At 43.6% G+C, this 15,410-nt stretch overlaps 1 protein-coding gene across 3 annotated transcripts; it reads right to left on the bottom strand.

The window, feature by feature from the left end:
- Nucleotides 1–272: 272 nt before the first annotated feature.
- LOC115161330 (insulin-like growth factor-binding protein 5) lies at nucleotides 273–12,721 on the bottom strand. 3 transcript variants are annotated; one of them, XM_029712234.1, is made up of 5 exons: nucleotides 12,029–12,721; nucleotides 2,265–2,488; nucleotides 1,969–2,088; nucleotides 977–1,814; nucleotides 273–839 (listed from the first exon to the last, which is right to left on the bottom strand). In XM_029712234.1, exons 1-4 carry the CDS (start codon nucleotides 12,360–12,362, stop codon nucleotides 1,680–1,682), a joined length of 813 nt encoding a protein of 270 aa, XP_029568094.1. In that variant the 5' UTR covers nucleotides 12,363–12,721; the 3' UTR covers nucleotides 273–839; nucleotides 977–1,679. The 3 variants fall into 3 exon arrangements, with proteins under 3 accessions (XP_029568094.1, XP_029568095.1, XP_029568093.1); XM_029712235.1 differs by having other exon boundaries at nucleotides 273–806; nucleotides 911–1,814; XM_029712233.1 differs by having other exon boundaries at nucleotides 273–542; nucleotides 576–1,814.
- Between the last annotated feature and the right edge of the window lie 2,689 nt (nucleotides 12,722–15,410).

The raw sequence follows: 15,410 nt of genomic DNA on the forward strand, positions 1-15,410 counted from the left end.
CCTCAAGACTACTTCAAGCACCAGCCATAAATGTTGTTGTTGTTGTTGTAAAAAGACCAAAAGAGAGCGAGAGGAAAAAAAGGACATTCTTGTGTTAAGCTCACTCCCTTTCTCTTACACACACACGCACGCACACACATACATACATGCATGCTCACACAAAATTAGTGAAGTAACACATATCCAAGCAGGTTCCCTTATTCATAAGTGCTCTGACAGAACCAAATACCCAGATAGAGTCAACTGTATCAGAAAGACCCTCTCAAGTTTTGTTTTTTGCCAATAGATGGTTCAGCTATGTCCTCAGACACCTCAATAGAAGGTCCAGCTATGTCCTCTGACACCTCAATAGAAGGTCCAGCTATCTCTTCTGACACCTCAATAGATGGTCCAGCTATTGTGTCTGACACCTCGATAGAAGGTCCAGCTATCTCCTCTCACACCTAAATAGAAGATCCAGCTATCTCCTCTCACACCTAAATAGAAGGTCCAGCTATGTACTCTGACACCTCAATAGAAGGTCCAGCTATGTTCTCTGACACCTCAATAGAAGGTCCAGCTATCTCATCTGACACCTCAATAGAAGGTCAAACTATCTCCTCTGACACCTCAATAGAAGGTCCAGGTATCCTCTCTGACACCTCAATAGAAGGTCCAGCTATGTCATCTGACACCTCAATAGAAGGTCCAGCTATCTCTTCTGACACCTCAATAGAAGATCCAGCTATCTCCTCTGACACCTCAATAGATGGTCCAGCTATCTTCTCTGACACATCAATAGAAGGTCCAGCTATCTCCTCTGACACCTCAATAGAAGGTCCAGCTAGCTCCTCTGACACCTCAAAGAAGGTCCAACTACCTCCTCTGACACTTCAATAGAAGTTCCAGCTAACTCCTCCTCCTCTGACACCTCAATAGAAGGTCCAGCTATCTCCTCTGACACCTCAATAGAAGGTCCAGCTATCTCCTCTGACACCTCAATAGAAGGTCCAGCTACCTCCTCCTCCTCTGACACCTCAATAGATGGTCCAGCTACCTCCTCTGACACCTGAATAGAAGATCCAGCTATCTCCTCTGACACCTCAATAGCAATAGATGTGAAAGATCAAAACAGTCCTGTTTATAATCAAAGTGACTTATATTCATTTTTTCATCCATTTTATGTTAGCTTAAAATGATACAAAGTTTGGTGTTTCTATAAAAATATATCAATACAAGTATATATTTTCATGAATCGTTAGTGAGGCTCCCACCTCTTAGTGGGGGAGGGGCCAGAGCCCAGCTCTTAGTGGGGGAGGGGCCCGAGCCCAGCTCTTAGTGGGGGAGGGGCCCGAGCCCAGCTCTTAGTGGGGGAGGGGCCCGAACCCAGCTCTTAGTGGGGGTTGGGCCCGAGCCCAGCTCTTAGTGGGGGAGGGGCCCGAGGGTCAAACAAGGGCTTAAAACCTGCTGGGTTCCGTCTTTTAAGAGATGAGCACACGGTCAAAAAAATAAAAAAGATTTCAGGTGTCCTTTTTTCAAGCCTGTCCTTTTCGTTCATTCATTTGATTGATTTAGTTGTCTTATTTTTTTTTCGTCTTGAAAATCTCAAAAAGTGACTGGAGGGCGAAGCAGACAGGTGGGAGGGAAAGGAGGAGGTGAGGCCCTGGGTCAGGTGATCGGGTTGGGGCGGAGCCGCCTATTCACTCGTTGATGCTGCTGCTCTCTAGGTCCTTGCACTGGATGTCCCCCCCGCTGTAGTCTGTGCCGGGAACCTGCGAGCCGTACTTGTCTACGCACCAGCAGATACCTCGCTTCCTGCCACGAGAGGGCTTGCACTGTGGAGGCGATCGATGTGCAACAACAGGTGGCAAAGAAAGAGAGAGAGAGAGAGAGAGAGAGAGAGAGAGACAGTGTAAACAAATATTATTAATATGTATAACTGATGTGTTAAACCATGTATAAGGATGATGACAGAGGGAGACTGCTCACCTGTTTGCGTTTGAAGAAGCCCTTCCTGTCACAGTTGGGAAGGTACAGGGACAGGGCCATGACACGGGATGTGTCCTTCATTCCCTGGATGATCCCATCCAGCTTCCTCCTGCAAGGACCCTGTGGAGGAATGGCACAACTAACATTAGCTCCCAGTGCTAGCACCATAGGTGGAACAAAATCCTGCACTCAGTCAGCTATCCTAGGATCAAAGTTGGAGATGTTTTCACACTAACAGCATCAGCACAGCTTCAACATTAGCCCCCCTCTTTCCTTCTCTCCACTCTTGTACTTACAAACTCTGGCTCGTGCTTGTCAATCGGTAGTGGGGAGTAGTCCATGGGGCCAATGGAGCGCAGTTTTGCCTGTGCCCGCTTGCGGTCCTTGTCCTTGCGCATTGCCTGGATCTTCTTACTGTTGATGAGGTCCTGCTTGGGGAGGAGCGGCACTTTGGCGGGCTGCAGTTGGTCCTCCGTGATCTCAGTCGTCAGGGTGTCCTCGTGTTCCAGAGACTCATGATCTACACAGGGGAAAGAGAGAGCATACTTGTCACATTACCCCCACCTAAAATGTTCGAAAAGTTATTCTTGCCCAAACGAAAATATGGACTACCAGATGCTTTTCCCAGGGTTTGGGCCAACAAATGTTGCTTTCCCATTTGTTTACAAAGGAGGGGGCAGGATCAAGGATTGACAGCTGATGAACTACCTCTACCACTACTTCACCCCAGCCCCCACCATAAAAAAACATAAAATCCAGCATCTACTAATGGAGGTCAAAGCAAAGAAAGTAAGTCTGGTTAAACAAGTCTGAATGCTGACCGAAAGAGACAAAATCTTAGCTCAGTCTCTTCTACATCATATTAAGGAGGTATGTGGAATTTTTTTGTGTGACACAGTGGCTTATTAGGTTGATCATAAGCTATTTTAGTAATACATACTTACAGTATCTGGCAAGTCCATGCAAAGACAAAAATAATTGGGTCTAATCAAAGACTTCATGTCTCTCACAGATCATACTTGGAGACGTTGATGTCATGGTAACCGAGGAGCCATGGCAACTGAAGCCTACGGCAGAGGTGGACACATCCTAGTCTGAATGTACTGTATCATTTCATATCATGAACAGAACTGAATCCAGGAACAAAAGCCACTGCTCTCCCTCTACCCCATCCAACCCCCCAGAGGTACCTACAGTCCTAGAGGTACATATGGAGGTCTCCCCAGGCTAGAGATTTGGGGTCCTGATCCCTTATCCCCTCTCCCCCCGGTCCCTCCTCAGGGCTCAGCCCCCATAAGTCAAGAGCCCAAGCCTGAGTGAGGTTCTCTGAGGCCATAGCTGAGCGCTCCTCTCCTGCTTGTGCTTACTCTATCGTAAGCACACAAGGCCCCAAAGGCACTGTTATGGGATTTTGCAAGGCCCCAAAGGCACCGTCATGGGATTTTGCCAGGCCCCAACTGGCGAGTGGCCGCAGTGCCTGTAGACGACTGGGGTTATATTTATCCAGTAAGGAAACCCGCGGGTGGGTGCAGCGGTGGCCATGGGGGAGGGCGTGGTTGGAATTCTGGGGCTGAGTGAATGTGCTAAGTATTGTTGGGGAGAGACAATCCCGGGACGTTGACAGATAGCTGAAGAAGGGGATGATTAAAAATTATTAAAACAAACCACATTTCAATGTTATCTTAATTAGGTATAGGCGCCACTGGACTGGATTTACATGGCCACCTTGGAAAAAAGGACAGGCATGTCACCACTGAGAGGTGTATTGCTGGGAATTGACTTACCACAAACACGAGAACGCATCCCCCCTTCCATTTTACAAATACAACACACACTACATCATAGGCATACTTTAAATGCAGCATGGGAAACACTTGTGATACTGATTTCAAGACATTTGAGCATCTTCCAAATGCGCCATTATTTTAGAACATCAAATAAAATGCTGTTATTCTTCCAATTCACAAGCTGTTCCTGCAATTCAAAGACATGGAGACAGTATGTTTGCAGACAACGGGGTCTCTCTCCAAAAAAAACTAAGTTTTTCCATGCTTATGGTCCCCAGCTTGTAAAAGAGGCTTAGCAGGCCTGTGTTTAAGTACTGAAACACTGCCAAAATGCTGGCCACCAGCCAAGACAGCACAGTCACGTGCAGCCACCTCCACTCAGCCCAGGCTGAAGAGGTATTGGTATCTCTCCCACTGCTCGCGCTAAAGTTTTCATTAAGACAAGAGGAACGGAACAGGCAAACAATGTGCAACTGATATGCCTCTGTTTAAAAATTAACATGTGCGCAGGGCAATTATGCTTCATGAATATCCCAAGTTTCTTGCAGCCAGGAAGCCTAAGCATGAAAGACAAGCCACTCTTCTTTCAGTTGTTTTTCTCTCTAACAGGTCGTTATGAATTCACAGTCATACAACTTTGGGCAGAAAATGCGCCACAACGAGATGCTTAAATTCTTATTGGCTCACAAACATTACACCACTGAGTGTATCCTAATCAATGTTGATAGCACAGAACACCCTCTGGAATTACACGTTTACAAGATCCTAGGTCTTGAATAGAGGTGCTGTCCAGAGGACGGGGGGTGTATGAGGTGAGATAGTGATAACGGAGCAGGAAGTCCTCTGTCATTATCTTTACACCACAACACTGGCCAACAGGACTCCCCCAGTCTGATTCCGCTGCTTAATATTTCAAGGCTTCTGGACAGAATCCATGGCCTGATACCCCTACCACTGTAGCACAGAGAAGGAGATATGGAAAACCCTTGGGCCAGAATGAAACACTGCACTTCAGTCATTCAGTTAGAGGTAGGTGATCCGGACCAACAGCATTCATTGTGTAGGGATCTAAACAAAATGTAAAGCCATTGGAGCACACTCAATTCCACATCGAATGGCCTTGCAAAATGCTTACTCGTTGGGGCACAACTCAACCACTGCATTTCCCAATACAGTGTAAAGCACGCTTCAGTTTGGCTTGAAAAACAAGAAAAAAGCAGCAATAGCACTGTTTGTCCATATTGAGACGCCGTAGCCAGTATTCACTTCCTTAAAATAGTCAGACTTAATCTAAGATAACTCAAGAAAGCTGTCATTAATTTTGACGTTTCTGCCGAGGAGATCTCGGTCTCATAATTTTACATCTAACTAAAATGTTTGTTGCAGTATTTCTCAAGTGAAAAAATGAGCATGAAAATGAGTCGTCTCTCGTTGAATGACAACCTCATTGAAGAATCGCTACTGTTGACCAATCACGGACGAAGGGGTGTAGACTTCGGGCTACCGACTTTAGCTTGCCTAAAATATTTTTTTTGCTGTGCACGAACAGCTGAAATAACTCTTGCAGTAGACCAAAACAAACAAACATGTCACCTAATGTCATCATAATATATGCACAAACTGTCCCGAACTGTTTCGGGTGGGAAGCATATGAATTTAAAAGAACATTAGTCCTAAAAGATGCTGAGATAGTTCCAATGTAACTGCTGGTGGATAGTCAAATCATAGCCATGTTTAACTTCATTTCAATTCACTTTATTGACACTTTTAGATGGTTACTACCTGATTTGCTTCCACCAACACATGCCTTAATAGAAGTGGTCTTCATTACATCTCCAAAACAAATTCTTTAAAGATGAAATGTAGCATGGTAACACATGCTGGAGTCATTATAAAAAAGTGTAATCAAATTCAGGTGGCATCATTATTAACACACCCTTTGGCAGTGCTAAAAAACAGCTTCGGTTGGATAAGGAGAACATAATGTTACTGCTTCATTCAGTGCAGTATTTAAAATCTAAAATCTAAATTTTAGTTGTCACACGCCCTGAATACAACAGGTGCAGACCTTACCGTGTAATGCTTACTTACAAGTCCTTAACCAACAATGCAGTTATAAGAAAATATAATTTAGAAAATATTTACTAAATAAAAAAAAGTAAAAAACTGTAGGTAACAATAAAATAACAATAACGAGGCTATATACAGGGGGTACCGGTATCCGAGTCAATGTGTGGGGGTACAGGTTAGTTGAGGTCATTTGTACATGTAGGTAGGGGTAAAGTGACTATGCATAGATATTAAACAGTGAGTAGCAGCAGTGTAAATACAAAGGAGGAGTGCCAATGCAAATAGTCCGGGTGGCCATATGATTAATTGTTCAGCAGTCTTATGGCTTGGGGGAAGAATCTGTTAAGGAGCCTTTTGGACCTTGACTTGGCGCTTCGGTACCGCTTGCCGTGTGGTAGCAGAGAGAACAGTCTATGACTTGCCTAGTATATAGGTTCTGAATGGCAGGATGCTTGGCCCCCGTGATGTACTGGGCCGTACGCACTACCCTCTGTAGCGACTTACGGTCAGATGCCAAGCAGTTGCCATACCAGGCGGTGATGCAAACCGGTCAGGATGCTCTCGATGGTGCAGCTGTATAACTGTGAGGATCTGGGGACCCATGCCAAATCTTTTCAGTCTCCTGAGGGGGAAAAGGTGTTGTCGTGCCCTCTTCACAACTTTCTTGGTGTGTTTGGACCAGGATAGTTTGTTGGTGATGTGGACACCAAGGAACTTGAAACTCTCGACCCGCCCCACTACAGCCACGTCGATATAAATGGTCCGTACCATGGGAGTCTCTCCTGATACTGAATTCTAACTTAATCAGAAACTTTTCCCAAGGTACTATGAACAACAAATATGCACAGTGCAATCAAAACATTTCCTGCTTTTTGATTCAGAGTTAAAAATAGCAGCAGGAACAATTGAGGGATTAAAAACTCAAGTAACACTTTTTCCGTGGTGATGGGAGTCCCTTCCAAGTAGGGCACCTCAATGCCCCTTTTGCAACTGCTGTACCAAAAACATTTCTCTGTTGATGTCAAATAAATGTACGACAGCAGTTGAAAGCACCCTTACGTGATGCTACATACCACTGCTCTCGTGTGCAAGCCTAATTTGGGTCTGAGATCTCATTCCACATCATTTTTTATTTATTTTTTTACAAGCCACTCGGACGCTGCCCTTCTGGGTCACCGTCAACACAACACAATTGCCGGGGTGTGACGAAATTCAGACTCCCTGGTGGCAGAGGATGCTATTTTGGCTTACACGGAACCTCCTCTATCCACCGTCCAAAGCTCATCTCCATACACTCAGGCCACGGACATCAGGATGAAAATGACAAAATCCACATTTTGGAGCTGAAACTGGCACCAAAGCTTCAGACAAGAGATTAGGACATCTGTTGTTCTCATTCAGAATAGAAACTTGAGACAGGATTTTTTGTTGAGCTCCTGACAGTGACTTTCAATGAGTTAGGTTCTTCTGTGGTAAGTGATACTATCCTTGTGCTATCCTGGGTCATGTCCAGTAGGGGAAAACATTTATTGAAATGGAGTGAAACAGAAAGGTAATACTTTACCGACACAATAATTTTTGTTGTCCTTTGCAAAGCGTTCTCTACTGGGCACGACCCTGATGTAAGTGTCAGCCAGTGGAGGCTGTTGGGAGGAGCTATAGGAGGACGGGCTCATTGAAAATGCTAGAATGGAATGAATGGAACGGTATCAAACACATCAAACATATGGAAACAACATGTTTGACTGTGTTCCATTGATTCCATTCCAGCCATTACAATGAGCCCATCCTCCTATAGCTCCTACCACCAGCCTCCACTGGTGTCAGACTGATTGCTGTAAAACTTCACCGGAAAAACTCATTCAAGCGTGCAAACTGCCAAATAAGTTCTCTAGCTTGAATACTGTGCATGGGAACAGTGCCATAGCTTGGTCCTAGAGCATGTTAGTAGACCTTACACTCGCAATTGATCTCCCATGTTTAACACATGTGTGTCAAATGGCACAGAATTCTAGAAAACCAGAAGAAGAGTACATGATAAACTGTCTCACATGAATCTGATGAGGTTGGTTATATTTAGCATTCAACAACATCCACTTCTGTGAGGAGGGGGATCAGGGTGAGTGAGTTGTAAAATCACCCTCAGCAATGGTCTTCTCCTTATGACCTAACCATCAAACTATCAAACAGCTGGGGCCATCTCTGGTTGAACTGGAGCAGGACTAATAGTCTACAGTACAGTAGTATGCTTTCTATAGTAGATAGGCCAACCAAGCTGCCTCACACCAATGTGTATTGTCACTGGCCTCTTTGTTAAGAGAGATTGTCTGATGTATTTGGGAATATAACATTGCAGTAGCAATGTGTAACCCTAACCAAAACCAACCATTGCTGGTCTGTCTGTTCAATTCACATGAGGACAATTGGTGTGAAGCATCCAGGAGCTGTATGAGGGAGGGTGGTTAATACAGGAACACTGAAAAAATAAATACTTGAAGTTGACCCTGCTACTGTAAAATGTTTTCCTAAGATGGCTGGGGCTGTATCTTAAAAATAATACTTGATCATCCCCCTAGTTCTGGCCTTTCAAGAAGAGTACAGAGCCACAAATCACTTGGTGCATTAAGTTGTCAAGTTAATACCACATTTGGGGTGCCAGTGTTTATTTTGTCCCATAGCCATTGTAAATTGTGGTAACAAAGACAGGTGACAAACTGGCTTCATTGCATTGGCTTGTGATTGCACTAAAACTTGTAAATGCACCACCAAAGACATAAAAAAAACTATCTTGGGGCACAAAAATAAACCCTGAACTCAAAATGGTTTTGTTCTTTGGGCTTTGGCTGATGCTATGTTGATAGAGTACTGCATACATGTTGATGTGCAAGTCAAGCTTTCTAGATTCATGCACTCTCTTTAATCATCTTCTTGTTTCTTGGCAAAGGGGCACCTGTTCAAACATAAGACTCTTTCACAAGCTCAGAGAGCAAGAGGCCTTATGCCATGATGTAATATCTGTTGCCATGGAGTCATATCTGTTGGCATGGAGTCATATCTGTTGGCATGGACTCATATCTGTTGGCACAGAGTCATATATTTTGGCATGGAGTCATATATGTTAGCATGGAATCATATCAGTTGGCACAGAGTCATATATGTTTGCATGGAGTCATATCTGTTGTCACAGAGTCATATATTTTGGCATGGAGTCATATCTGTTGGCACTGAGTCATATATTTTGGCATGGAGTCATATATGTTAGCATGGAGTCATATCTGTTGGCATAGAGTCATATCTGTTAGCATGGAGTCATATCTGTTAGCATGGAGTCATATCTGTTAGCATGGAGTCATATCTGTTAGCATGGAGTCATATCTGTTAGCATGGAGTCATATCTGTTAGCATGGAGTCATATCTGTTGGCACAGAGTCATATATTTTGGCATGGAGTCATATATGTTAGCATGGAGTCATATCTGTTGGCACAGAGTCATATCTGTTGGCATGGAGTCATATCTGTTGGCATGAAATCATATCTGTTGGCATGCATTCCAGGTTCTTATTCTTCTGGGCTAACACAGTGAACTAAGTGGCCTGCAACACAAACCAACTACTATGCCCAGCCATCCGAGCTAAGCATAATTTCCTTGGAACACAATTCAACAGTCAACAAAAGATGCTAGGTGACACCAGACTTCTGTAGACATAAGAGAGAGACAACAGGGTAGTGTGTAGTTTGACTACATTGCATTACAATGTTATACCCATGTCATGCCAATACATTTGTGAGAAAGAAATACAGAGAAAGTTCAATGTAATTCCATCTCCTTCAAGAAACATATCCAGATCTGGTATTTAAAGTGGCAGTCCCCTTTAAATGCATTAAGTCTTTATAATATGTAGATTGGTTCAACTGGGTCCAAAGTGGCTTTTTTCTGCAAGGACATGGTAGAATTGCATGAATACAGCCCAGAGATGGAAACTATTGGGTCCCCTGAGGATCCGTCTTTGGATACTTGACCTGTCCTCTCTGTGTTTGCCAGCTGATCAGAGCAGGTTGAAACCCTACACGGCAGGAAACTAAAGGCTCATGTCTAATTCCAATCAGAGGAGCCCTTGATGGACGGCCCTTCAGAGAAGAGCAACCGGAGGCATTCTGCTGAATCACTGCACTGTGCCTGAACGGCCACACTGTCTGGCCAGGGGCAGAAAGACGGACGAGCTCCGGTTACCACTCAGTGCCAAAAGTTTGCATTCGCACACATGCACAGGCTTCAGATAGAGTGCGTGTTGGAATTCAATGTCCTGGATCAGAGTGATACTTATAGCTAGACACATGTGCTGGGTTTATTTCAGTTATTGCTGCAAATATTTGTGGGATGTATAGCCTTGCTGCCATTACTACAGACAATGGTGACCTCTTGAAGGGGCTGAAATCCATTGTTGTGATTTCACGCATTGTCCCCCAAGGGATGTACAGTACATGTAGGGAGTATCCAAAGCCTGAGTCTTTCAACCTGGCCAACCAGAGAATAGGCCTAAACCACTGGCATTAATCAAATTTGGTTTGTCACCAAAAAACGTATTTCGTCTAATAGGATCTGGTAACAAGTGACAATCTAAATCATGAATAAAATAATACCATCTATGACCTCTAAATGTTGACGTTTGGTTAATTCAAACCTAACTCCTCTTTCCCCACTGTACACACACACATCCAAGATTTACAAGTGTGCACAGACTCATGCACACACACCATCAGATGTAATCTTTGAGTGGTAATCCGACTCTCAACACCACCCACAGGGACTAAACCTCAAATCAGTTTTGAAAAGGTCTGTAGCTCCAGGATCAGAGCCCTCTTCAGTCAATTACAATAAGAAGGACCGGATATTACAAGCCAATCTCCCAATACAACGCCAACCCTTGGTGGAACTGCAGCAACAGAATTAAACCGTGGTTTGAGGTTTTAATTACACCACGTGATGTCATATTTTAGCTGTCAGTCAAAATCGGCAAAAGTGAAACGAACATTTAAATTTAGGCATGCATTCAGAATGGTTAAGGTTAGCGATCAATTTACGTTGACGCATTTATTCAGGGAGGTTGCGTTAAGAGTTAAAGTTAGGTAAAGTCTTAAAACACAAAAACAAAACACGAGTGCCTAGCACTGAGATTGAACACAGCCCTTGGAGCCGGAGTCTGAGTTTTAAATATAATCTGGAACCTGCAGAAACCGCACCTCCTGGTGTATCCCAGAAGATAATAGGATGGGTTATTATATATTGGAAAATATTGATATTCTTTGAAGGCCGCAAATATGTTTGCATGAAATGCAGGTGTCCAACAAAGTGAGATGTGATTTAACTAATTAGAATAGCAGCAATGACTTATTTCCACATTGGCTACAATGTGTTCTCACACAAGAATGTACGTCCAGACAGGCACGTGTCTGTGGGGGGACAGCCCTGTCGACAAGCATTCAGCAGAACGCTTTGAGTCTACAATACTGTATCCATAACGAACACAATACAGCGACTGCAAGTTAGAGCGCAGCACAGCCCACTGCTGCGCACACAAACTCACTTAAAACTAAACGGACAAGTGCGTCAGCAGCAACTTATTGTGAATGTTGATTTTAAGCACACACGCGCACGGATAAGATCAACACTAACAACACTCACCAGTAGGCCTATTTGCATATATATCACACTTGCTATTGCTTTGGAAGGCCACGCAATAACGGATTTATTCCCCGCATGTGCTGTTATTGTGGCACTGTGATGAATCGGATACATTTTGCGGTTGAATAAAGACCCAGATTCACAATAAAGCTTGCCGTAATAAGACTGACAAATCAGACAGTTTGCGTGTATAGAGCAGCTCATGTAACGTTACCTGGGAGGTTATTTCAAATGTGGATTCCAAACTTCAGTATGCTAATGTTAATGCTCACAACAGTTGTCTGTGAAACCATGACTTCACAAAATACGAAACAGCATAGAAGTTCGTTTGCGAGGGGTCATGGAAGAACCAAATGGAACGTTCTGCTAAAATCTAACGAACAAGTTTACAATTCCATTTACCGGAGCCAGTATACCTGAAACAGAATTTCAACCCTGCGACAATATCATGCTGTTGTATTTTACACAGCCCCATCTTCCTTGGCTCCCCTAATCGCATGCATTCAATGCGTCTTCTTACCTATGGGTGGATGGAGGGGTTTGTATCCTTTCTCGTTCGTGCACACACCCCTGCCATGGAGGAGCGCGTGAAGGGGCTTCTCCTCTCCATTCCGCGGCAAGCAGCGCAAGCCATGGGTGCATGTTCCGGTGTAAACACCGCACGCCTGACCTTCCGATAGGGCACAGGTTAGGCAGCAACCACAGCCAGGCTCTTTCACGAGTTGACAACCGACGGGGACCGGGGGGCACATAGAGAGCGCCTTCTGGTCGCACGGCTCGCAGGGTACATATGAGCCAAAGGACCCGGTCAGCCCCAAGACAAATGTCAGCAGTAGACAAAAACTGAGAAACATATTCGTCTTGCAATTGATAAACACCAAAATGTGAATAAATTTTACAGGCAATGCCCGTGCGTTAAATGATCAAATGTATAAAGCTAAAAACAAGTCCGCATCCAAATGGAGAGTGTTTTCAGCACACTTCAGTCAAAATAAACGGAAAAGATATATTCTTTACAAATAAAAGTATTCACAGAACAAGTCAAAATATCACCAAAGACTACACTTTGGGGTGCAATATTGTTTCTCTCTGACAGAAGTTATGTCCTCCGGTTGCAATGCAATTCTTTGCACAAAACCTGGATTTTTCCTCCTTTGAAACCGATTCTAATACTTTCCCCTCCGGATAAGTTTTCTGAGCAGACTGATCCACTTCGGACCAGGCTTGCCTTTTTAAAATCAACCAAACCCCTAACTATGAATACGCCTAACTAGGGAAGGGAGGCGCACTTGTTCCATGTCTTGGCAAGTGGCCAACCTTTTTTTCAGCAATAGGATCAGTCTTTCACGCTAAAGGCTGAAGTGGTGCCAACTGCGAGGGCAACACAAGAAACCAACGAAACCTTAATCAACACATTTAAATAAAAACACTTAATCTGGAGGCATGATTAGATTCCAGGGGTACTGAATAGGTGCTTCTGCTTGGCGAGCACACACGTCTTTCTACCCCTAAATGTTTTCCGCCTCGTCTCACAGATGAAGCGGTGCTCATCGATTGACTTAATCCTACACATGATGCGAAGCGCAAAACTGTTTTCTTGGATCATAATAACGTTTGAGCCAGAATGAAGGTCTTGCTAGAATGAATGATCCTGGAGAGAATACAGGCACTTGGCTGCTTCTATCAACTACAGCACTTTGGCTACAATGTCGGGGTGAGAACCAATAGCTGTCACAGCCATCAATGTCACTACATTCTGCATAAACCAATAATGTGAATAGGCTTATCCTATAATGACAATACAAGCACTGTATTGGTTTGATAGGCTACTGAAAGCATTATCTGGCACACTATCAAACTTGTTATGAGGACAAGTGGTGGGGTCATGCAGTATGAATAATCTATTAACATTTAATTTCCCAAACATGCTGTAAAAATGTGTTAATATGAATGCCATTGTTTTAATTATGTTTGTACTTAGATCAGTAGGCCTTCACGAATGTACGGTAACCATCAGGCAATGCCAGGAGACTTTTGCTCTTGCCTTCCATGCTAAGATCTCTGTTTTGTATTTAGATAACGCTAGCTGTGGATGCCTATTTCACTATGTAAAAAAAATAAGGCTACTCTAAAGCCTGGACCTGACCTCTCCGTTGGACACCATTTCTAATACAAAGGTAGCCAACTGACTGTTTTAAATACGGGTGTGTGCGTGCATGCATCCATGCGTGGGCGGGTGCGTGCGCACATGCATGTGCCTGTTACTCTCAGAGGGAGGGGGGAGAGTGACTCAGACCCTTTTATGCAGATACTTATTGGTCTGACATCTCCAATTCAAAATGAGACCATCATTTCATACACAAGAGCCTTCTAGGATCACTTAAGCATGTGTTCCTCAACATGTAATTCTAAACTACATCAGCCACTGGGGTTTCCATCCCAGTAGCTTTCAGCAAAAAACACTCTGCAGTTACAGTAACCTTTGACCTAGGCACAGACTGTTATGTTTTCCCCCCCACAAACACTGGCTAAGTGAAGGCTGCTGTCTTGTTTTTTTCTGAATTTGAAACATTCTATGTCACTCACTTGTTCATCTCCACTTACTAGGAGATTCTTGCTGAGTCAGTTTGACAGTTAACCACTAGGAGGAGCTGTTACCAATGACAAGAGCTCTCAGTTGGACCAATATCCAGAGCTCTCTATTTGACCAATATCCAGAGCTCACTATTGGACCAATATCAAGAGCTCACTATGGGAGTTCACATAAAACAAGTTCCCACATCTGTCCCAAAAAAATCACCAACAATCAGCTTATCTTTGAAATGTCAATATACATCACCACTGTGTGCAAGGCTGACTGAATGAAATGGCCTGTCAGGGAATAGGAAGGCAGCCACAGGATGTTATTTGAATGTTGCCTCCTGTATGGAGTGCAGGGCAAATTAGTTCATTTTTTGCCTAGAGGTCCTCTAACTTAAAAAAAAACCACAATTATCATTATCTGAACTAATAATGGGGGCCTCAACCCAAAAAAATGGGCCTGTGTGATGGCCTCGAGGAAGGAAATGGGCCAGTGTGCTTGAAATGCCAGGGCCGATTTTTGGTCCCAGTCCGCCCCTGTTGCAATGTATGCTTTAATGTAAATCAATGGGAAAAAAGGCAGAGACAGACAAACAAAAATGTTATGTTTCATGTTTTGGGTCTTACACTTGATCTATTTAACTACAGTGTTTATTGTGATACATGAATATTAACTATGCAGCACTACCGTACTTCTAATTCTATGTTTCTAATGAACCTTCTGTACAAGCGCCACACAAACATGTGTCAAAACCACTTGAGAACATGTCTGCAGTGGCATTTCATCAAACTGATTACATTACATTTTGCATGATATAGTGTCTATTCCTTTGAAGCATAGCATTCATTATTATTCTGATCCATTCATTAAAGGAGCTAGGACATGGTGGAGTGCCCACTGGCACTGCCTGCCCAGCAAACCAGAAACTTTCCCAGGACATTAGCTAACGTTCCCAGGACATTAGCTAACGTTCCCAGGACATTAGCTAACATTCCCAGGACATTAGCTAACATTTCCATTAAGTTATAGTCAGGGTTGTATCTCTAACATTAGAATGATAACATCCCAAAAACATTCAAATAATGTTCCTGGGAACCTTCTTGCAACATCAGGCAAATGTTTTATCCAAACATTGTATAATTATCAGCACAACTGGACAGTTTTTGTGTTATTAGAACTTTTGGGTAACCTAATGAATGTTCTGGGAACGTTCACAGAACCAACTTTGGTTTGCAGGGAAGTCTACTTCTGTATCTGGGCAAGGTTCCCATGCATGGCTCTCCCCTCCTTCTGTATCAATCAAATGTATTCATAATGCCCT

Source organism: Salmo trutta, chromosome 24 (assembly GCF_901001165.1).
Source record: "Salmo trutta chromosome 24, fSalTru1.1, whole genome shotgun sequence".
Taxonomy (NCBI): Eukaryota; Metazoa; Chordata; class Actinopteri; order Salmoniformes; family Salmonidae; genus Salmo; species Salmo trutta.